At 42.9% G+C, this 24,847-nt stretch overlaps 1 protein-coding gene across 10 annotated transcripts in view; it reads right to left on the reverse strand.

The window, feature by feature from the left end:
• Window positions 1-15,919, reverse strand: part of Akap9 (A-kinase anchoring protein 9) — a 118,196-nt gene extending 102,277 nt beyond the window's left edge. For 5 of the 10 annotated variants that reach the window (XM_036180763.1, XM_036180755.1, XM_036180762.1 and 2 more), the window contains exons 1-2: window positions 15,620-15,919; window positions 6,496-6,711 (exon numbers count right to left, since the gene is read on the reverse strand). In XM_036180763.1, coding sequence (XP_036036656.1) covers window positions 6,496-6,711; window positions 15,620-15,667 — 264 coding nt within the window. In that variant the 5' untranslated portion in view covers window positions 15,668-15,919. The remainder of the gene's footprint in view (window positions 1-6,495; window positions 6,712-15,619) is intronic. The other 5 variants (XM_036180759.1, XM_036180758.1, XM_036180757.1 and 2 more) reach the window with 2 other exon arrangements.
• Between the last annotated feature and the right edge of the window lie 8,928 nt (window positions 15,920-24,847).

A 24,847-nucleotide genomic window follows, 5' to 3' on the forward strand; every position in this document is an offset into this window, starting at 1 on the left:
TTTAAAATCCCACTTATGAATCAGTGTCTAAGCAGTAAATTTCTCTCCATGTAAAAATCAAGAACACGTTCTTATACATAGTACCACCTTTGTAAGCCAAAAGCACCAAAGTATGACTTCTCTAAACATGTTTTAATTTTTATTACCAAGAAACTTTCTATTCATTTTACATTCCAACCACAGATCCCCCTCTCCTCCCTCCTCCTGCTGATTTCTCTAAACTTTACAACTCATAAATAAAACAGGGTTCTAAATGCTACTATCAGAAGTGTCATTTCTGCAGGACTATTATCAGATCTTGATGCTAAAAGTAATTACTTGAAAAGAAATAACACCTTTTGTTGTTATAATGCTTTTATAGCTTAAAAAGCATTCTCTTAAAAACATTTGCAGGAGACCAGGGAGATGGCTCAGCAGTTAAGAGCACTAGCTGCTTGTTCTTGCCAAAAAAGGGTCCAGCACCCATATGGAGACCCACACAAGCAGCTGTAACTCCAGTTCCAAGGGACCTGCTGCTCTCTTCTGGCCTCCATGGGCACTGCACATATCAGAAGCAAGCATAAACCCCTATAGCCAAAACATCCATTCATATAAAAAATAAAATAAAAATTAAACATTTTTGCTTTGTTCCAGAATTTGGATATGAGGTCAGTGGCAATCAAAGCTTCTCTCAAGTGTGACTTGGGGAATAGAATTAAAAAAAAACAATCCTAATTTTTCTAATTCCCTAAGTGCTGTTTTACTGTTACACACACACACACACACACACACACACACACACACACCCTCTAACATGAAACTTAGAGAGTTTATAATTATTAACTACCACTGTCTAATTCCTCTAATTCCTCATCTACAGAAATATTATTTAACATTCAGGATCAAGGTCTGCAATGGCCTTTCCAAGAAGTAGTAACTGCTGGGGGGGGGGGGGGGCTTGTCTCTAGTCTAAAATCCTAAAACAATGGTTCCTAACCCATGAGGCTCTGCTCACTTGTTTATTTATGCATGTATGACTGTGTGTGTGCATGTGTGCACACAAAGAGACCAGAGGACTACTTCTGTGTCATCCTCAGGATGGCTGCTGATCTGCTTTGAGACAAGGTCTCTCACTGACCTGAACCCACTAATTAGCTGAGACTGGGTGACCACTGAGTCAGGAATCCTCCTGTATGTCTCCCTAGCACTGAGATTACGTGTAAGCCACTGTCCTCATCATTTTAATGGGAGTTCTGGGGACTGAAGTCAGGTCCCTGGCCCGATGTCTCTTCTAAACCTAAAGATTCTGTGATATAATCCCTCTACATGACAATTCAGTACACAATATACATTAAAAACTGGTACCACGAATAAACAGACTAGCTGGGTGGTGGTGGTACACACCTTTAATCCCAGCACTCAGGAGGCAGAGGCAAGTAGATCTCTGTGAGTTTGAGGCCAGCCTCGTATACATAGCGAGGACCAGGTCAGCCAGGGCCACACAGAAAAACCCTGTCTCAAGAAAACCAACCCCCCTCAAAAAAAGAATAAATGAATGATTTGCCAGGCGTGGTGGTATACACTTCTAATCCCAGCACTCAGGAGGCAGAGGCAGGCTATATAGAGAGATCTTGTCTCAAAAAATAAATAAATAAATAAATAAAAAGAAGACGATTAACAAGTTATTGCATTAAAAAATGATAAACTACAGTAAATGGTAAACTACAGTAAAGAATCCAAGTATCAATATGCCATAATTAAAAATATCCATCTTGAAACCAAATCCTATGTCAGAGTTGCCATATTATTTAAAATGTTTATTTAAAAAAATTACAAGGCACACAAAGGAATGAGAGAATATGGCCTGGTCAAAAGAAAAATATTGGTCAATAGATACACAGATTATGGATTTGACAGGCACAAACTTGAAACTGGGTATTTTTAATGCATGTGTCAACTAACTAAAGGAAATATGCTAAAGTAATTTAACAGCAACAAAACCCTGAGCACATCATCACTGGGAGGATGCAGCCATAGACAGGAAGAACAGCAAACTCAAGTTACATCAGTCACATCCATCCTGAAAAGAGCAAGACTCTAAGATGCCACTGGATGAACAGTTAAGGGACTAAAGGGGCTGGTCCCATGTTTCCTAGCAGCTTTTACCCATATTAATAGCCCTTTTAAATTAACAACATCTCAACAGCTAGAGAAAAAAAACACACACACACAAAATTTAACAGTCTTTCATGATAAAAGTATTTACTGAGGGCTGGGGATGTACCTCCATGGTAAAGTGTTTGTTGAGCATTAACAAGGCCTGGGTTTGAACCCCAGGACTGCAAAACAAATAATTAAATACATAAAAACACTCAATGATGCAAGAGTGGAAAGGAACCTCCTCTATATGATAAAGTACATCTAAAGAAAGCCATAAATATACAACACTACACAAGCTAAGCAAATACTCGGGAGGGGGTATATTTGGGGGCTGAATGTCCCCTCAAAACAATATAACACTTATTTAAAAAGCAAAACATTACACGCAGGGGATGTGACAACTTTCAGGAGGAGGTTCTCCCCTTTCACCAAATGGGTCCTGGGAATGGAATTCAGTCCATCAGTCTTGGCCACAAAGTATTTCCATGTATTTACTCTTTGTTTTTGTTTTGTTTGTTTGTTTGATCTCCCTGTGTAGCTATGACTGTCCTGGAACTTACTTTCTAGGCCAGGTTGGTCTGAAACTCTGGTCTGAAACTCACAGAGATCCTCCTGCCTCTGCCTCTGCCTCTGCCTCTCTAGTACTGGGATTAGAGGTGTGCGCCATGATGTCCAGCCAAGAAGTGATTTTATTCATTAAATCATCTTACTGGCCCCTCACCATTTCTTTTCAAAAATTAAAAACTTAGTGCATCAAAGTATACTACAAAGATTAAAAAACCATGAGATAATATTTACAGATTACATATCTACAAATATTACTGGTTTTCATTATTCAGACTCTTGCCTTCACGAACTCACCTCCTTAATAAAATGTATTTGCTGGCCCTCAAATCAATACTCACAACATCTACAAGGTCATTTGAGGACATGAACAGAACAGGGAAAATTCAGAGTGATCCAATAGATAACACCAGATGACACAGAGAGGGAAAATTTAGAGTGATCCAAGGTAGATAACACCAGATGACACAGAACAGGGAAAATTCAGAGTGATCCAAGGTAGATAACACCAGATGACACAGAACAGGGAAAATTCAGAGTGATCCAAGGTAGATAACACAGAACAGGGAAAAGTCAGAGTGATCCAAGGTAGGTAACACCAGATGACACAGAACAGGGAAAATTCAGAGTGATCCAATAGATAACACCAGATGACACAGAACAGGGAAAATTCAGAGTGATCCAATAGATGACACAGAACAGGGAAAATTCAGAGTGATCCAATAGATAACACCAGATGACACAGAGAGGGAAAATTTAGAGTGATCCAAGGTAGATAACACCAGATGACACAGAACAGGGAAAATTCAGAGTGATCCAATAGATAACACCAGATGACACAGAACAGGGAAAATGCAGAGTGATCCAATAGATAACACCAGATGACACAGAACAGGGAAAATTCAGAGTGATCCAATAGATAACACCAGATGACACAGAACAGGGAAAATTCAGAGTGATCCAATAGATAACACCAGATGACACAGAACAGGGAAAATTCAGAGTGATCCAATAGATAACACCAGATGACACAGAACAGGGAAAATTCAGAGTGATCCAATAGATGACACAGAACAGGGAAAATTTAGAGTGATCCAAGGTAGATAACACTAGATGACACAGAACAGGGAAAATTTAGAGTGATCCAAGGTAGATAACACCAGATGACACCGAACAGGGCAACATTTGCTCTCCTGTCTCTCACAACATGAAGTCAGCACCCTCCAGGGTACACAGTGGCACATTTTGGCACTTTTTAATTGGTGATTTCACTGCTTAAAAATGACCCCAAGTATAAAGTTTAAGTGCTGCCCAGTGTTTCTAAGAACAGAAATGTTGTGATGTGTCTTATGGAAGAAAGGTGTATTAGTTAAGTTTAGCACAGGCATGGTCTCTAGTGTGTACATGTGTATGTTTGTTTCAAGCCCTCTTACTCAATGCCTACATGTTAATCACACTTCAGTTCTAATGATTTAACAACATATACTATATAAGGAGTCCTGAAACATACATACATATGAACAGACAATGTAACAACTACTGTTTTAATTACATATCTTAATTTATTTATTATGTTGTATATGCATTGTACACCATGGCAACTGTGAGGTTCAAAAGACAAGTTTTGGGAACCAATTTCCTTTCACCTTTACATGGGTTCTGGGAGGTGAACTCAGGTCACCATGCTTACGCAGAAAGTGTCTTTCCCCATTAAGTGAGTACTCACTACTTGCCAGCCTTGTACCACCTGCTTAACAGAACAGGACCAGTGGCTCACAGGACTCTAGCCCTGATTTCCTTAGGAAAAATGGTTCAGTGTTTACTAACTCCTCACTGGAATAGCCTTACAGAATACAACTGAGGCATGTAAGTAAAACTGCCTATATGTAAAGCACAAATGCTTGTTAGACAGTACACAGTTATATTTTCAGTGTGTCTCCCTCTGTTCTTTCTCTTCCTTCCTCCTCTACAGAGTCTCACTACACAGCCCAGGCATGCCTCTACCTTCCCAGCCCTCCCTCCCCTATGAGGTTTAGCTTCAACTGTCAACTAGACACAATGGAGAATCACCTGGGGAGTCTCAGTGAGACTCACCTACATGAGGGCATGTCTGTGGACATGCCTGTGAGAACTTTTCTTAATTGGGTTAAGTGATATGGAAAGCCGGAGCCCACTCTATGTAGCACTATTCCCCTGGGCTTGGGTCCTAGACTATCTAAAAGTAGAGAGAGGGAGCTGAACACTAGGCATGCATGCATTTACTACTCTCTTTGGGTTGTTAGATGCAATAGGATTAGCTACCTTGAGTTTGACTTCCCTGCAATGGTGGACTAGAAGCTGGAATCATAAGTCAAAGTTGTTGCCCCTAAGTTGCTTTTATTAGGGTATTTATTACAATATCAGAGATAAAGCTAGGACATCCCACTTCAGTCTCCCTCATGCTTAAGTTTCTGGTATGTGCTACCAACTTCAGCTCCTCACTCTTCTTTTGAAACCATATTCCCATACTTCCAAGAGACAAGGTGACTGGATTTTATGAGGAATATAACATGTTTCCATTGTCCACCTGGGTAGTGAGCAAAGCTTAAATGCCTGGACTGACTGGTTGTGTGTCAACTTGACACAAGCTAGAGTCATCAGAGGAAGGAGCCTCTGTTGAGGAAATGCCTCTGTGAGATCCAGCTGTAAGGCATTTTCTCATTCAATGATCAATGTGGGAGGGCCCAGCCCATGGTGCGTGGTATCATCACTGGGCTGTGGGCCCTGGTTTCTATAAGAAAGCAGGCTGAGCAAGCCAGGGGAAGCAAGCCAGTAAGCAGCTCTCCTCCACGGCCTCTGCATCAGTTCCTGCTTCCAGGTTCCTGCCCTGTTTGAGTTCCTGTCCTGACTTCCTTCACTGATGACCAGCAATGTGGAAGTATAAGCCAAATAAATAAACACTTTCCTCCCCAACTGGCTTTCTGGTCATGGTATTTTGTCACAGCAATATAAACTCTCACTAGTACAATCTCTATCTACTCTCATCTTGTTTCTACATAAACATGCTTTAGCATAAAATTCAAGTAATAGCCATCCTCCCAATACTCTCCTGAGCAACTCATCCCTCTATTTCTGGTACTGGTTAGTGAACCAACACCTACCAGCCATTTTAGTCCATTTTAACCACCACCACCCTCATTTCAGAAAGTGGCACCATAAAACAAGGAGGAGTGGGCTTGGGAAATGAGGACTCATTGGGCACTTTCTATGGGAATTGGACTGACTACAATTTCCAAACCCATAAAATTACCACCACCCTATCCCATCACTTTGGAATCCATATGAAAAAGAATCTCCTGTTTCCAGATCACACAGCACACTGCTTTTCATCTTTGCAACTGTATTTCTTTCTGCACAGAGGTTGAGTCCCTTGCTTTTTTTTTTTTTTAACCTCTAGCTGATTCCTACTCATACTTTTACATTATCCCTCCAAAGCTACCCAAGTAACATACACGTGGCTGGCTTTGGCATCCCCTGTCCTCGAGAAGCAGGTGTACTGCTGATGCACAGGTGTGACAGTAACACACTGACGTTCTCTATATCTGCCTTCCTCATCTTTGCCTCTTGAGTGTCAATAAATACCTGTTGAATGAAGCTCACAACTCACTCAAAGTTACTAAGTATTTTAGGTCTAGTTACTACCTTACTACTGAAGTTTGCAAGAAGGGATAAAAGTCACTAACTGCACAGTGTACCACTCTCATTTCACTGCCGTTCCACTCAGAACTAGGCTGAAAATCTGGAAGCACTCACTTCAACAAAGACCTGATCATGATTTTCTATTTGTCCACTGGGAAGAGCTCTCATTCTGGTAGAATCAGGACTCCCGGCTGATTCTACGCATTGAGAACTATTTATGGATGTCTCATCATTCTGTTGATTAATATTTAAGCTTGAAATTTTTTTCTTCTTTTGCTTCTTAGGATTCTGCCCATCAGGTCGGGCTTTTCTTTGTCGATACTGAGCAAGCTATAGGGGAAAAAAAGAAAGCGGCATTACCATCTAAGTTTGTTTATCATTATTTAAAGCTCTGGGTCACTCACTGAACTCAAGCTATCACTGGAAAGGAGAGACACAGCAAAGACACTGTCCCATCCGTACCAGAGTGATCACTATCGCACTGCAGAGAAACCGGCTGTTTCCGAATCAGGGATGAGAAATGAAAATGTCGGAAAGGAAGAAACTCAGCTCAGTGTCAGAAGATGGACAGGGAGGCGCTCGGAGGATCATCTGTGGATTTCAAACTCTCTGAAAGCATGACACACACAAGGTCAAGTGCGTCCTTCATGGGTTTTCTGGGACTTTAACTTTCAACTAAAGATAATTAGCTTGTGCCAAAAGATTTACTCTAACTGTGGTTTGTGGCCTTATTATAAAGGAAGGAATAGAAATAATTCAAATTCCTGAGACTGATCTGTCTAGTCCTCAAGCATTTGCCTATCACCACAGCCTAATGCTGCCTAGTCATATAATCTACTTACCATCTACTGCCTTTCTTATTTAAGTTTACTTTTAAAAGAGATGTTTAATCCTGCTATAAATTAAAAGTCAGGACTACCTGTGATTTCTTTTGTTTTTTAAGTAGCCAACAAAAATTAAAACAAGGACACAGCTATCACTAAAATGTTAAACACTGATGAAAGATATAAGAAAAATGGATGAGTATTAAAACATTTAGGAATAAAAGAGCAGCAAACACTTTCTGCTACCATGGCAGAAAGAAAAAAATGTAAAAGGTAAAAGTCTTCTTTAATATTATACAATGTTTTTACCACTGAACTTGGACACACATAAGATACCATCATCTAGTCAGAATTCTCATCCCATATATAACTCAATGATGGGTGAACTATGTTGAACCCTTATTGAAAATATTGATGCAAACCACTCATGACAATCCTTATGCTAGAGTAGTAGCTATAAAACAGTACCACAGTACAATCATTATGAAAAGAAAATCATCTACACCTCTTCTTTCTAGAGACAAAGCAGGCTTCAGGCTTCAACCATCAACAATTATAGCTAGCTTGGATTTTAGTAACACTACACTCACAGCCATAATTAAATCCTGAAAGAAAATGTGTAACAACTTTGGTGTGTTTCACGACTTGAACTACAGCTGTTTTCCCCTATATTTAATTTCTCTTAGAGTGTGCTTGTGAGTAGTGTGTGTGTGCAGTGTGTGCAGGTATGCTTGCCTGAGTGTGTGCATGTGAGGCCCAAAGTTGACTTCAGGCACCATCCTATATCACTAACCACTGAAGCAGTAGCCCATAGTATTGGCTAAGCAGGCTGGTCAGCAAGTTCCGGGCATCCTCCTGTCTCCATCTTTGTCTCCCCACCCCCACCGCTACCCTCGAGATGAGGTTACAGACTCACGCTACAGCCATGCCTGGCTTCATACATGCCTGGCTTCATACATGCCTGGCTACAGCCATGCCTGGCTTCATACGTGGTGCTGGGGACCTGCACTGTGCTTGCAGAGGAAGCACCTTCCTACTGAGCCATCTCCCCAGCCTAAACTTCCTTTTTATAAGATTTCTTTTCTATGAAACAAACATATACCACCACTTCTTAAATGTGAGCTCTTGAATCACAACAAAGGAAAACAAAAATAAGACCTAGAGCCTTCAAAAAAAAAACTATACTACTAGAATTACTGTAACTATTAACTACTAATTACAAAGATAGCTTGTAAGTTATTACAAAATGTGCTAATGCAGTATCATTAATGATGTTAATATTACTACCAAAATATACGACAAACACCATGACTAAATAATAAAGTATTTTTAAACTTTACCAACTATAGAAAAACACACATATGGATGCCCTATATTTTAAAGACATTCATTCAGCAATCACATACAGCAGATACTAGTGCCATGCAATATAAAAATACACTACGCCAGGTTCTCCCGAGTTATTTAGCAGCTCTGCAGTCACTCTATTTCTTGTCTGCTTGAAGAACAGGTGCAGGGCAGCTGCCTCTTTGCAGAGTATTAAGTCCTGGAATACACTTAAAGTGCGTTGTGGGAGATTCATTCTTAAAAATAAACTGACTGAACTGCTATTAAAATACTATCTGTGAACAGAATCAAAAGTCCAGGATCATCATTTAAAAAGAAAAGTTCCCTCAGGCAGAATGCAATGACAAAAAAATATAAAGAATAGTGTTCTTATCAGCATATTTCAGAAGCTGCTTACACTACCATGCTCTCACTTAAATACATTAACAACAGAAGATTTTAGGATCAAGATTTTGTTTCAAACTCCAATTATTTTAGTGCATATCATTATCTATATCTAGTGTTTATTCAGCTGTATAAGCACATAAATAAAAGCAAAACAAAAACACCCAATTATGAGAAGGTTGATTGAAAAGCAGAGGCAACAGAATGTACTACTGAATCCCATGGACAAGACATACACAGACATATGCAAGTAGATTCTACAACTGCACCTGGAATGGGCAGCTTCTAAAGACATAAAATTACAAAGACACTGTTTTCAGTCTGTTTTAGTTGAGTATATGAGGTCTTTTTGGGGGGTGGGGGGTTAACTAAGCAGAAGGCTCCATGAGGGTAAAGACTTCAGTTCAATCCTTTATACTTACCACCTAGAACAGTACTCAGTAAGTGTATGTGGAATCAAAGAAGGAAACCATCACTTAGGGAAGGCACCTATAAGCAGTAATTTTAATCTCTCAATAACTGAGATGACATAACACAGGGCATGCCCAACTCTATCAACTCTAAAAGTCCCATAGCTTCAGATTAGATAAAAATATTCTAATTACTCATTAAATTAATGGAAAACAAAGAACTATCCTTCCTACTATAATCTTCCTCTTTGCTAAAGAAAAATTAAAAATTCAAATTCTCAGAAAAATAATGTATACAACAGCTTTCTGGCAAAAATCCTGTTTAATTAAAAATGAAAGAAAAAGATCATATTATATATTCAGTTTCTTTTGACTATTTAAGTTATTTTTATTTTAAAACTGAAAATGGTAAGTTAACAGATAAGTAAAAAGCTATTCAATTAGGTAGCCACCTGACACTGAAATGATACACTTTAATTCACTGAGAAAACATTTATTCTAAAACATGCTAGAAATTCAGACACCAGCCATCTGTGTTTGCCATTTGGAAGCCAATTATAAAAATGTTAACATATGTAGTCACAGAAATAGTTGCAAGATTTACTGGAAAGATACTGTGTCCATAGACATTTGTCTTCCAGAACTAGTTCAGATCCCAAGCCAATGTCTTACTCTAACCAGAGCAAGAACAAATGACTAAACAATCATGTATTGCTAACCTCAAGAATTAGGAGGTCATAAATGACATAAATCATTCCCAGAAAAAAAAAAAACAACTTTTCAGAACATCCTATGAGATACGAAAATATGCTAATTTCTATAATGTCATTTAATAAAAGACTTCATAATCTGCTTAGCTGTGTTCACTGAGGGTTAAAAAGCTCATGAGTCAAAATATGTGTTCCTAACATAAGGACTTTTTAATCTAGGCCAGACTATTATTTCATCAAATTGTGAAAAATTAAATGAGATAAAAGTTTGAGCATGATTTCTTAAAATTAGGTTGGCTGGGGTGGTACACACCTTTAATCCCAGCATTCACAAGGCAGAGGCAGGCAGATCTCTTTTCAGTTGGAGACCAACTTGGTCTACATAGTGAGTTCCAGGCCAGCCAGGGCTACAGAGTGAGAATTTTGTGTGTGTGTGTATGTGTAAAGGTTTTAATTATTTCTTTACATAATTATTACTGCTCTGGTAGCAACATACCTATGCACTGCTTGGAAAGAGCCTTTTCAGAGGTCAGACATGACAAACACATATTCTTATGACAGTTCCTACTACTTTTACAAGCAAAGCTATTCTATATCCAGTGGCTCATACAGCTCCTCATTACCTGGGCTCTGTTTTCCTTGGAGTTTTCACAAACTAGTCTAATAGACCCCGTTTCTGGGTTCTTTAGTCGCTGCAAATCTAAAACATCTAATTAGAGATCAGGAAAATGAAAGGAATAAGGCCAAATGACCACATCCAGAGCAATGTGACTGACAGCAAGCAGAGAGAAGAAAGGCAAAAGTGAGGGTGAGAGCCACTGCACCTGTCGGCACAGACCGGGGGTGAGAGCAGGAGTTAAAGGCCAGCCTGGGCTACACGACAATTTGCCTATGAAAACAAAAAAGAACATTCACTAGACTGCTGGCAGTGGTCGAGAGAAAGCCTGATCTGACCTAGTCTGGTGATCAGATGGCCAAACACCCTAACAGTGGTGCTGGAACTCTCATCTAATAACTGATGGAAGTGGATACAGAGATCCTCGTCCAGGCCCCAGGTGGAGTTCCAGGAGTCCAACTGTCGAGAAAGAGGAGGGACTGTAAGAGAGTGAATTGTTGAGCCCAAGATTGGAAAAAGCACAGGGACAAATACCCAAACTAATGGAAGCACATGAATTATGAACCAAAAGCTGTGGAGCCCCCAGCTGGATCAGGCCCTCTGGATAAGTGAGACAATTGAATAGCTTGAACTGTTTGGGAGGCACCCAGGCAGTGCGACCGGGACCTGTCCTTAGTGCATGAGCTGGCTGTTTGAAACCTTGGGCTTACACAGGGACACTTTGCTCAGCCTGGAAGGAGGGGACTGGACCTGCCTGTACTGAATCCACCAGGTTTAAATGAATCCCCAGGGGAGTCTTGGCCCTGGAGGAGATGGGAATGGAGGGGAGGGGATGGGGGGAAGGACAGGGGAAGCCATGGCTGATGTATGAAATTAAAACACAAATATAATTTTTAAAAAAAGGACATTCACAAATGCCTATTAATACATAATGTCAACTATATAATACAAGCAGTACTGGAGTAAAATATTGCAGGTCCAGGATCATACTAGAGTGGGAAACATAGTTAACACTGTCATACTCTTCTGTGTGATATTCATGTTAGGTAGCACACACTTTACCATACTATATTTGATAAAGTTTTATTATTTTTAAAAATGATATTTGAACATTTTTTTGCCTGATCATAGCAGAAATATTTTAGGACTGGGGAAATGGCTTAGGACTGTACAAATGGTACTTACACAAGCTTTTAGTGCTTTCCCCTAGATATCTTCCATGCTAGTTATTTTTCTTGTTGTTTCTTACTTGCTTATTGGGTGTAATTATTACCTTTGATAACCTAGTTTCATAAATCACAATTCCTAAAACTTTTTCTTGGTAAATTGACAGTAAGTTGTTCCACTGACAATTTTCATTTATATACAACACATAAATAATCATTTTAAAAATAGCTTGTCATGTATACATTATAGTATATTTTATGAAATGTCTTATACTAACCTAAATCCAGTGCAGGAGAATAAACTATAGTATATATAGAATTAAATTCTACAAAGACTCTGAGTTGGGAGATGCCCACCAATAGTGCTAGGTTTAAAAACGTTATTTCCTGAAGGTTATGTGTACAAATTGAGACATGAAGATATGATGACTAATTTAAATTGTAAGCATCACTGGATTAGAAACACGTAGGGTGTTAATGAGATGCACTGTGTGTCTGTGAGGGTATTTCCTGAGAGGGTTAACCAAGTAGGAAAGACCCATCCTGACAATGAGCAGCACCAATAAGAAATACGGAGAACCAAGCTTCTAAATAGATTTAGGAAAATGATTTTACATGTTCTTTCCTTATGCCAGCAATGAACAACTTCTCTAAGAGTTCTGAATTACTATGTGATAGCCATACTTACAAAGAAGCACCCATATTGGACTCATTTCTTATTCTGTTCATTCAAAAAGCAAGTATTTATTGAATAATTATTATCTGTTAGTTATAAGCTGCATTAACATACTAATAGAGTCTCTTTATATACTATGTTTCAGGAAACGGACAGTATTTAAAATATTTTACCAAAATATGTAAGATAAATCACCCTAACCTACTACCTACACCCTCACTGAACTTATTATTCAGCATCCTTTTCTAACCCCCACACAGAGACATCGCTTCATCTGTATTTTTAACATCTGGCATAAGACAGGACTCCAATATCGGTTTGCCAAATAATTAGTTTTTAAATGATTGTGATATAGACTGAATCTAGAGCTTTGCACTGGACTGCATAACTACAACCCCAGCCACTGGTTAACATTTACAACAGGTGTTTCAGTCCTCATTAAAAGAAGCATGTTTAACCAGATGAAAAATCCATGTAACACTTTTGATGACACAGATTGTATTACTTTCCATTTTGCTATCAGGCTCTACAAACTTAATGGCTGCAAAATATTCTATCACACTCATATAACTTTGAAAATGATTCTCTTCATGTCATATCCAGAGGTTATGTTTGTACATCGCCCAACCAGGGCTGCTTAGATGCCTCATGGATATATCTCTCACTGGGAAAAGTAGATTCAATTCTAGAACAAAGCAATAGTCTGGATAAAAATTCCTTTGAAAGAGAAAGACTGTTGCCTCACAGGCACAACTGTGTGCTGTGCGGGAGCATGTGCCTGTGCTTGTACAAGTCCGAGGCTGGTGTCCCTCATTACTCTTCACCTTCTAGTTTCTTTTTTGAGACAGTGTCTCTAAATGAAACTCAAGCTTGCTATTTTGGCTAGAGGGTGGATCGGAAGTCCCAGGGACTTCTGTCTGTCATTGTCTCCCAAGCACTGGGTTATAGATGCATGTCACCATGGTCAGCTTTCTGTAGGTGCTGGGAATATGAACCCAGGTCCTCATGCTTGGACAACGAGCACTTTACACACTGAATCATCTCCCACCCCCCAAACATAGACTTTCAAAAGACAAAGAAACATGCACAGAAACCAAGTTTGAATTCTATTTTAAAGATAAATCAAGCATTCATTGGCAGCAATTTAACCATAAAACAGGTCTAATGAAGGTAAAGAAAGCTTAGCAGGACTGCCTCACACATATTTAGTAAAGAATATATTTAGGAAGGCAGTAGAAATTGACATAGTCAATAAGACATCTTACCTGGACGTAGTGGCTCGAAGGCAAATTTCAGCACTTTAGAGGCAGAGGCAGGATTGCCATTGAGTCTGACGCCAGCTTGGATTACACACTGAGCTCTAGGCTAACCAGGACTATAAGACTGTTAAAAAAGAAAGAAGGGGAGGGGACGTAAGGTCAGGAAAACTACCATCTAATCAAAGCCTTGAAGTTTGCAAAGGTATGCACACTACATCTCCAATTCCTTTGATGCATTGAACTTGCTCAGTTCTTCAGGCTTCACAATGGTAAACTGAGCTGGCCTTCTAAAGATGCCGATTCCCTTTCCTCCATTTATAGAATGCTACACAGGCAGACACATTAAATCTTGACCTTAAATAGAGGGTGCTTATGGGAAAGTCAACTAACCATATTCTAGAAACAAAAGGCTAGCTACTGCACATATTCTGTATCAAACTAATCCTGAGGATGTACCATTGTATCTCTGCACTATCACCCTTCATTCATTACTGACCCACTTCCCATTGTTAATGTGAGAGAAGAAAAGAAGGACCTTAGGTGTCTTAGTTAGGGTTACTATTGCTGTGATGAAATACCATGAGCAACTTGGAAAGGCTTTATTTGGCTTATATTCTCATATCACAGTTCATCATCAAAGGAAGTCAGGACAAGAACTCAAACAGGGCAGGAACACGAAGGGAGGACCTGATGCAAAAGCCATGGTGCTGCTTATTAGCTTGCTCCACATGGCTTACTCAGACTGCTTTCTTAAAGAACCCAGGACCACCAGCCCAGAGTGGCACCACCCCAGTGGGCGGGGCTCTTCCCCATCAATCACTAAGAAAATGCCCTACAGGCTTGCCTGCAGCCCGACCTTATGGAGGCATTTTCTCAGTTGAGGCTCCCTTCTCTCACATGACTCTAGCTTGTGTCAAGTTGACATAAAACTAGCCAGTACAAAAGGAAAAACAGTTTAAAACATAACTTAATTGTCCCAACGTATGTCTGCTAACAATTAGGTCTTTAAAAAGGCAACCTAATATCTTAAAGGTAACTTCATTTTAGGGAGCAAGAAGGTCAAAAGGTAAGCTCAAACAGGTATTTTCAGAAAGAAATCGTCATATTCAATTCATGTTGTGTTGGATTGTTCATTAAGCTCACTGAAGGATACCTACGTATAATTCTGGGTCCGTCTACATGTCTTGCCATACACGCACGCCCACACAAAATCGAACTCACCAAATACATAGCAAAAGCAAACACATTAAACAGCGATTCTATAGGTGTTGTTTAGTGTATAGAACCTTTCGGTGCTCAGAAGTTCCACTGCACACGCTACAAAAGCTCACGTGCCATGACAAAGCCCTCCAACACAAATGTACAAAGAAACGCTTCTAAAAACGCCCCTACACGTAGCCAAGTTCGCAGCTGGCACTTGTGGCACACTCCAGCCACTGCCGAGGCAGCTGTCACAGGCCAATCACACACACACACACACACACACACACACACACACCCCCAAGAGTGCCAGCGTGACACCTAAAGGCGGCAGGCTGGTGATCAGCGTACGGGTGTCTCTCAGAATAAAGAAAAAGCACAAAGCCTGAAGGACTCGCAAAACTCCCTTCGGAAAGTGAAAGGGCGGAGGCTGCAAAGCAATTCCTTAGCAGTTTACAGCCGGGCTGAGGGAGGGTCTGTGCGGGCCCCGGGAGAGGGGAGGCCGGCGGGGCAGTCCCCAGGTCTCCCGCGGCAGCCAGAGGGGCGGCTCTCCCGGCCCGGGCCCCCACCCCAGCCCCGCGCCCGGCCTCTGCCCCCGCCCCCGGTCACCGCCTCCCCGCTCGGCCTGCGGCCGCCGCGCTCCTACCTTAGCCCTGCCGGCTTCCAGCTTCCTCTGTCTGTCCTCTTCGTCCATGGCGTCTGCGGGGCAGGCGGGCACGGGGTGGAGAGGAAAGAGCCGCTCAGACGCCGGCGGACGGAGCTCCGCGGCCGTCCCGGGCACGCTGGGCGCTCACGGGCGACTCGTGCCGGGCCGCACGGGCCCCGCCGTCACCGCCGCCATCTTCGTCTCCACGTAAACACACGGGGGAGGACGGGGCGGGGCGGGCCGTCCGCGCAGCCGCGAGCCTGGCCCGGCAGGTGCTCCGGCCCGCCGGGCTCGACCCGCGCCGGGACGCCGGGCCTCCCGGGCCTCCCGGGCCTCCCGGGCCTCCCGGGCCTCCCGGGCCTCCCGGGCCTCCCGGGCCTCCCGGGCCTCCCGGGCCTCCCGGGCCTCCCGGGCCTCGGGGCTGCAGACACACCGCAGCGCCTTTCCAGATTCGAAAGCAGCGGCTGCCTCGCTAGGAGAAGCCGCGGGGGCGAGGGCCGGGGCGAGGGCAGGACCGCCTGGCAGAGGTCTGTCCGCCCAGGCTACGGGGGACCCGGAGGGCACCTACTCCTTCCTTACACGCACCCCAAGTCCCTCCTTCTGGCCCCCACCGGTTCCCGCCCACCCACGGGCTCCTTCCAGGCCCGCTGGAAGAGGGGCTCCTGCTCCTGCCACAGGCTTCTCCCAGCTCTTTGTTCCCTGAAGCGCAGAGACACTCCTCCTGGGGGCTTCTCCTTGGCAACCGTGCTCCTAAAGGAGCTCCGTTTCGGAATCTGAGTTGGGAACAGACCCTGTCCACCCTAACTTTCCAGCGTTAATGACCTGAAAACAGCTACGCTGCTTCTCTGGACTTTACCTGGAGGTTTTGGACGAGCTGTTTAATATTTGTGACTGTCCCTAGCGTGTGAAAACGCCCAAACCTTTGTCTGTTCTTTCACTGAAATGACTAGTGTGAAATTGTGTGCCCAATAAACTTGTTAGATTGAATTGAGCCGTGCTCATAAATTGAATATAACTGTCTTTCCTCCCGCATCTGCTCTTGCAATCCTTCTTCCTTTCTCCTCCCTCAGAAACACTCCTGGAGTGTGTCTCAATTTGCTCGCTTCTTCCGTTTAAAGTAGACTGAAAAATTAGCAGGCACAAACGAAAAACATTAATTTAATCATAAAGGAGGTGTTAAGTGGACATACATATGAAAAGGGAGAAACTGAAAACCTTCCATCTGTCAGACACTAAAGATGTTTCCAATACCTGTAATTTAGAGGTACCTGTATTTCAAACATAATTGTGCCAATTTAAAACAATCAGTCTATATTGCCCTGTAATCAGTACTGGAATTGAGAGTGTGAAATTAGACACCTCCTCATAGGAAGCAAAGAATTGAAAGCGTGGGGTGGAGAGAGGAGTGATTTTCTCAGGCACCCATCACCCTGTGTAGATCCACATCTACAATGAAGTGTTCTCAAGTGTCTGCATTGAGTGATTATCTGTTGATTCTGATTGCCGACGAGGAGGAAGCCCAGGATGGCTGATAGATTTCCTGTTTGTTAATGGACACTACTTTCTCAGTGGCTCAGGAGGTCAACTCTTGCTGTCTGTCCCCTCTTTGTAACTAAAGATGTTCATGATCTTCTACTAAAGTTGAAAGATTGTTTCTGCATTTCCCTTTAGTAGTTATCAATCATATACCTGTCTGTTTCATATATAAAGGAAGCTCAGTAACATTGACACTGTGTGATGTCATCTTTTAGAAGTGCAAGTCCATGGAATTACTTCTGTTTCTTACCATACCTGCTCAATTGTAACATCATGTCACACAATTCATTTATTCATGGCATGCCATGCCATGGAAGTCCAGCCTCACCAACTCTGGCAGCTGAGAACTCCCAAGCCTGGTGGAGAACTGACATGGCCTAGACCTGCTGACTCCCATTGCCCTCCCCAAGCCTAGGGTGACGCTGCAGGTTGACTTTCTTTTGGACACAGGAGCTACCTATTCTGTTTTGACATCTCACTCAGGCCCTACAGTTCCCTCCACAATTTCTGTCACAGGGGCGGATGGGACCCCTTCCTTCCCACTTGAGACGCTGACACTTCCCTGCATCCTTGCGGGGCAATTCTTCTCACACTCCTTTTCTGGTCACACCTGCTTGCTCTGCACCTCTGTTTGTCACAATGTTCTCAGCCTTTTGGGGGCCACACTCACCTTGTCCCCCACACTCTCCTGAGTGTCTCACAGGTCCATTCACAGGGATCCTCTAGATATGTCAGCCTCTGCACCAGCTTTGAGGACACCAACCAGGTGAGGATTGTTAGGTGAGCTTCACTCACATACCCACATCTAAAGAACTCCATTACCTCCTAACTATGGTTGACACCTTTATCCTCAGGAAAGGTTGAGAAGGCCAATGGACTCATCAAACAACAGCTCACCAAGCTCTCCATTGAACTCAGGTTGTCTTGGCCCTCCCTTCTCCCCATTCCCCTTACCTGCCTCCAGGCCACCCCACGCTCTCCTACAGGTTTGAGCCCCTTTGAGCTCCTTTATGGAAGGTCCTTCTTCCTTAATCACCACCTCCCAGCCCAGACTCCCCGACTGGCCAGGTACCTCCCCTACCTCTCTCTTCTGAGGTCCCTTCTCCATTCATATTGTGATCCTTACCACCCAGCTGTCAAGCTTCTGGGACATCCATCTCTCCAGGCTCAAGCAGGCATTCAGGATACATGGTCTGTCCAGCAGCTGGAACCCTCTACCCTCTAGTTTTCCAAGATGTCCCACTAAAGGGCCTATCTGCTCTTCTGCTCTGTACATTCATCTTTATAGTACAAGTAGGGCAGATGTTAATGATCTATTTTTCCTAGAAACTTGCCCTCTTTGTTTCCTCAAGAAACAGATGCCTGAGGTCTCCAGGATGACAATTAACCAGATGTGCCTCCACTCACACCTCCTGCTGAATGTGAGCTCACCAATTCCCAACTCCTCTCCCCCCACATCACTCCATGCCTGCAGGAAGTAGTTAGACTTGAACCTGCATCTCTATACCCGAAGAGTCTGGAATGTTCTGGTGGAAGATCCACCTCAACTCCCCTCCCCCATCTCTTTCTCCAAACCTGCCCCTTCAAAGCCCACCAAACACAGTTCCTCCCCCAGAGAGGCTCAAGACCACTCCCACAGGGGATATAAGCTACATCCCAGAACACAGACATGTGGTTCTTTCAGTCTATCATCCCCATCTCCTCTCTGAGCAGCTGGGGAATCACCTGGGAACGCTTTACCCATTAAACCTGGGCTTTTCCAATTCAGTCTGATTCAGTTTAATTTGGATTGCTGCAGCAGCAGAGAGGCCTTCAAGGTGCAAAGATTTATCACATATATTTATTTTTCACTCAGGTCCTTTCCTGAGAAGATCGTATTTCAGCAAAAGCTTGAAAAGCATGAGGTGGTGAGCTGTGAGTGTGAATGAGATCAGCAATAGACTCAGAATGAGTGGTGTCTTAATGGGAGAGCAGGACACAAAGGTGTCTAATTAAGAGTGGGGTGGATGAGGGAGATTATAGACATGGAATTGAAGAAGACTTAATTCTGAAGGCTATTGTAAGGACTTTGCCCTTTTCTCTGAATGAGACCAGAAGCCACTGGGAAAGTCTCATGATCTACTAAAGAACATCTGCTTCTATGTGAAGCTACAGTGAAGGGTCAGTTTAGATGTCATTTGGTTTAGAATCTCCTTTACATTGGGCCACCTGATTACCTGTGCCCGGGTGTCTACCTAGAAATTAGTCATACCTAACCTTCTGGTGACCTAGCTAGTCCTTCCCCTTCAAGGCTAAAGGCACCAAGACTAAATAAGGCACCCAGCCTTTACATAACACCCATTTCAACATCTTCCACATTTCTCGAAAGACCAACCATTTCCAGAAACCTACAAGAAGTCTGGATCCAGGAACAGTGGGGCCTTCAAAAACAGACTAAGCCTTCGGGTCAGGGTATTTATCCCTCACACTGGGTTATGTTATAAAGGAGGAGGCACATCATCACTTGGCAACCTGTGACATCCAAGGGTAGCAAACACTCCTTTGGTGGGGTTGCTAGCCAGCTTGCTCTACAGGTCCCACCTCTGGCTGCGTCTTGAGCTTGGGGTCCCTGGCATGTTGTTGTTCAGTGTTAACATTCCTGGGATGCAAACTCTGTCCTCACATGTGTGTGGCAGCCACTTCACCCGCTGAGCCACCTCTCCAGCCCCAACTGTGGGGTTTCAAAATACCATGTATTTCCTAAATGTGTTCAATAAATAGGGCAGCTTTGTTTCAAGTTTCAAATTGAAAGTCCTTTGAAGTAATGACTTATAAAACTGACCTACAACCAGTCAAAGTGGTCTAGAATCTAAATGAAATCAGAGAAATTTAGGGTGCTACTATTACAAAGGATGAATGTGGGAGCCTGTTTTTGGGGTTCCTCGTGGCTTTACCCAGCAGGTCCGCATAGAGAGGATGATTAGGACCACGGGCCTGAGTGCAGGTGTCTGAGATGGTCTGCACTTGGCTGTGCTGAGGGAGGAGGTCTTTTGCGCCACCCCTTGGCATCTCTATAAATACCCTGGGGCAGAGACAGTCAGGGCCCATTGGAAAAAGTTCCAGGCCCTGTCGAGGCTATCCTTTATTTTCTATCTGTTCATCTCCACACTATAATTCCTTCTATCTAATATTTCCTGCTGCTTGCACTCAAAAAACAAAAACAAAAACAAAAAAAACAAAAACAAAAACAACAACAACAAAAAAAAACCTCTGGGGAGCTGTGGGGTAAATGCCCCACAGATGAAATTATAAGCCAATAATCTAAGACAGTGCAATTAGTCAATGACTAATTGAATATATGAACACAAATTCAAGTCTCCAAGGATGTTTATACTACTACATAGTCAGAGCATGTAAACCCAACTCCCAAATAGTTGTGACAAAGGGCCATACAGTCTTTATATTCAAAAAATACATTTATTCTAAATAGAAATATGTTGTGTTACTCTTGCTAGGAAAACTGCTGGGAAGGTGCTATGGCTGCTGGTGGTTTTGAGGGAAATCAGTCTTGCTGGCCTACAAGTGCGCGCTCAGACTATTGTAAAGACTGGACACACAAAGACGATGCATCTCTCCTGAGTTAGACCAAGACAAAATTCAAACCATTTTAGCTCTGATTTGAAGAGGAATGTACAAACCTAAGCACATCTTCTCCTTCTTGGCAACTAATATGTCTTACGAATTAAGAGAATTCTGGTCATTAGAGCTTAGGCATGATTCCAGTTTTCCATGAGACCTGCCCTGTTATACTTCCTTCCTTCTTGGAAGTACCTGGAGTAACTCTATAGCTCAAAAGATAACCATCTTGGGATAGCTTACATCACACCACATCCTAGCACAAATCTTTTGTTGCCAAAGATGATCAGGATATAGATTTGCATTTTCTTTCATTTTTTAAGTAATCTGATGAATGCATGTTACATATACTATGTAGCATTTTTAAAAACAGGTAAAATAATATAAACTAATTTTCCTACATAGTTTCATATAAGAAAATATATGAAAAATATAACTTACTATTGTGAAAGTCTATAAAACATTTTTGTTTTCAAAAGTCAAAATTAAAAGAAAATGAAAAATAACCTCTTTTTAAAAAGAAACAAATGAATCCAACTGTATATCCATATTATGGCATAAAGACACTGAGAAAAAGAAAAAAGAAATGATAGAATTTTAAAAGAAATATTTGATAGAACCCAAAGAAACAATAGATATGGATAACACGTATCAATGGATGTTAAAACCATCAGTTACAAGACTGATGGAGAAGTTGGTGAGAAAAAGGAGAGAAGATTGTATCTGAGCCCTGGTCAGACTCACCATCAGCTGGGAGTATCCAAGCATCCTATGCCCCACTATTGACACATGCAAACTGCAGACCACAGCAGCACCATGTGTGTAGTTTTGGGGCCTTAAAAAATGACCTGGGCTAGGCATGGTGGTACATCCTGGAACCCCAGACACTAGAGGCTGAGGCTGGGCGTGGGGGCACATCCTGGGACCCCAGACACTAGAGGCTGAGGCTGGGCGTGGGGGCACATCCTGGAACCCCAGACACTAGAGGCTGAGGCTGGGCGTGGGGGCACATCCTGGAACCCCAGACACTAGAGGCTGAGGCTGGGCGTGGGGGCACATCCTGGAACCCCAGACACTAGAGGCTGAGGCTGGGCGTGGGGGCACATCCTGGAGCCCCAGACACTAGAGGCTGAGGCTGGGCGTGGGGGCACATCCTGGGACCCCAGACACTAGAGGCTGAGGCTGGGCGTGGGGGCACATCCTGGGACCCCAGACACTAGAGGCTGAGGCTGGGCATGGGGGCACATCCTGGAGCCCCAGACACTAGAGGCTGAGGCTGGAGTACCACGGATTCTAGCCAGCATACATAACAAGACCCTGCCCATGAAAGACAGTGGGATATAGTTAAGCCTATCTGTAGAGAGCTGCGCACAGCCACACCCATAAGATGGCGCCAGCTTCCGCCCCCACCTTCCTGATGGTGAGTGCTCTCAGGAGTAAACAACTCCATATTTGGCTCGGTCCTAGGATCTGGCTTGCTTCCGTGAACCTGGACCTATCTGCAGTGCCCACATGGCAGGCTGGGGTTGGCCACCCAGGGACTATTTAGGTCGTGGGCGGGCTTTCCCCAGGGTCAGAAGATTGTTCAAGGTTCCTGAGTAAACTGCTGAAAGAAGAGCTCGGTGTTGCGTCTTCCTTGCTGGTCGAGGCGGTCGTGACAAGTGGTGGCCCGTAAGGGGAACTTCACTACTTTCAACGAGGGCTCAGAACTTTCTGCAGTCAGGGCAGTGCACTGGTAAGTTCCCAGGTAAGGTGAGAACCCGCGACAAAAGCGGGGTTAAAGGAAATCCCAGGCAAATTGGGAACCTGCGACAAAAGCAGGGTTAAAGGAATTCCCGGGTGAATTTGGAACCTATGACAAAAGCGGGGAGGTTTTTGCTCTTCTCTGTAGACAAAGAGAGAGTGAAAGTGAAACATTGTTTAAAAGGTTGAAAAGTTTTAGACATGGGCGCTTCTACCTCGCACCCAATTTTTTGGCTCTTAATGAGCTGCTTAGATCTAAAGACCTAAAGGTTAAGAAAAGCACCTTGGAGAGATTTTTGGAGGAGTGTGATGTTGTTGCTCCCTGGTGCTGCTAGGGCACTAGTGGAGGAGCAACTCTCTTTGGGACACATTAAGCCTTCAGTGTCCCCGTGGAATGCACCTATTTTTGTAATAAAGAAAAGGTCTGGCAAATGGCGCCTATTACATGGCCATTAACGGTCAGATGCAAGTTATGGGCCCTGTACAGCACGGTTTACCATTACTTTCCTCCTTGCCAGCCTCATGGCCTGTCATCGTCATTGATATTAAAGATTGCTTCTTTTCTATTCTGCTATGGGCTCAAGATAGTGAGAGATTTGCCTTCACTATTCCTTCCTGTAATCATGAGGAACCTGATAAAAGATATGAGTGGGTGGTCTTGCCTCAAGGCATGGCCAATAGTCCCACCATGTGTCAACTTCATGTAGATGAGACTATTGCTCCACTTCAGCAGAATTATCCTGCCCTGAGATGCATACATTATATGGATGATATTTTACTAGCAGCAAAAGCAACACAAACGCTGGAACAAGCCTATGTAGATCTGGTCAAAATGCTTGAAGGGAGGGGGCTGTTTATAGCCCCTGAAAAGGTACAAAAGGACAAAATTATTATTTAGGAGCAAAGGTTAGTGAGAGATGTATCATCCCACAGAAAGTGGAATTGAGAAAAGATAATTTACGAACCCTAAATGATTTTCAAAAATTGTTAGGAGATATAAATTGGATTAGATGTTATTTAAAGTTACCAAATTATGACTTAAAGCCTCTTTACAACATCTTAAGTGGGGATTCTGCATTAGATTCTCCGAGACAATTAACTGAGAAGGCACAGAAGGCTTTACAAAAGGTGGAAGAGAGGTTATAGGGTGCCTTCTTACAGAGGTTACAAGAAGTTAAAGACATTATCCTGTGCATCCTTCCTACCTATTACCAGTCCACCGGGTTGTTATGGCAGGATGGGCCATTATTCTGGATTTATTCCAAGATTTCGCCAACTAAATCCATTGAACATTACCCTACTGCCATGGCAAACCTTGCCATGATTGGAATCCAACAATGCCTACAGTATTTTGGGGTCGCTATGGTTACCATTATAGTGCCTTATACCAGTCATCAAGTTCAAGCATTGTGTGCTACAATAGATGATTGGGCCATTTTGCAATGTAGCTTTATTGGATGCATGGATAGCCATTACCCCAAACACCCACTATTAGGGTTCTTTAAGGAACACCCGGTGATATTCCCTATTCCCTAGGATAATGTCATCACAGCCCATCCCTAATGCCCTAAATGTGTTTACAGATGGATCTAAGACTGGATGTGGCGTATACATGATAGATACACAAGAGCCTGTACAACACCAATTTCAACCTGGCTCCCCTCAGATTGTAGATATCTGACTCTGCCTACGTTATTAATGCCCTCAAAATTTTGGAAGTAGCTGGACCTGTTAAAAGCTCCAGTCCGGTCTGCATTTTGTTTCAACAACTGCAACAATTGATTTGGCATAGGAAGTCCTGCTTTTATCCCCAACATATTAGAGCTCATACAGGCCTGCCAGGGCCCCTGAGCAAAAGTAATGATATAGTAGATCAATGGACTCGAAAGGAATGGATATTCATTAGCTCTGCCTTAGACAGAGCCAGAACCTTTCATGAAACATTTTACATCAATGCAAAAACGTTACAACAAAAGTTTCAACTTTCTCGAGCTGATGTTCGACAAGTGATTCTAGATTGCCCTCAATGTGTAGTTTATCAACATCCACCCAGTACTGGGGTAAATCCCCAGGGTCTACTCCCGCTAAAGGTCTGGCAAATGGATGTGACACACATCTCTGAATTTGGACACATAAAATATGTGCACGTGTCTGTGGACACCTGCTCAGGCGTCATGCATGCCACACCTTTGACTGGGGAAAAGGCACGCAATGTTATTGCCCATTGTTTGGAGGCCTGGGAGGCCTGGGGAAAACCTCATCAACTTAAGACTGACAATGGACCTGCTTACACGGGAAACAGTTTGCCTCCTTTTGTCATCAGATGGAGGTGCA

The sequence above is a fragment of the Onychomys torridus genome, chromosome 3 (assembly GCF_903995425.1).
Source record: "Onychomys torridus chromosome 3, mOncTor1.1, whole genome shotgun sequence".
Classification (NCBI taxonomy): domain Eukaryota; kingdom Metazoa; phylum Chordata; class Mammalia; order Rodentia; family Cricetidae; genus Onychomys; species Onychomys torridus.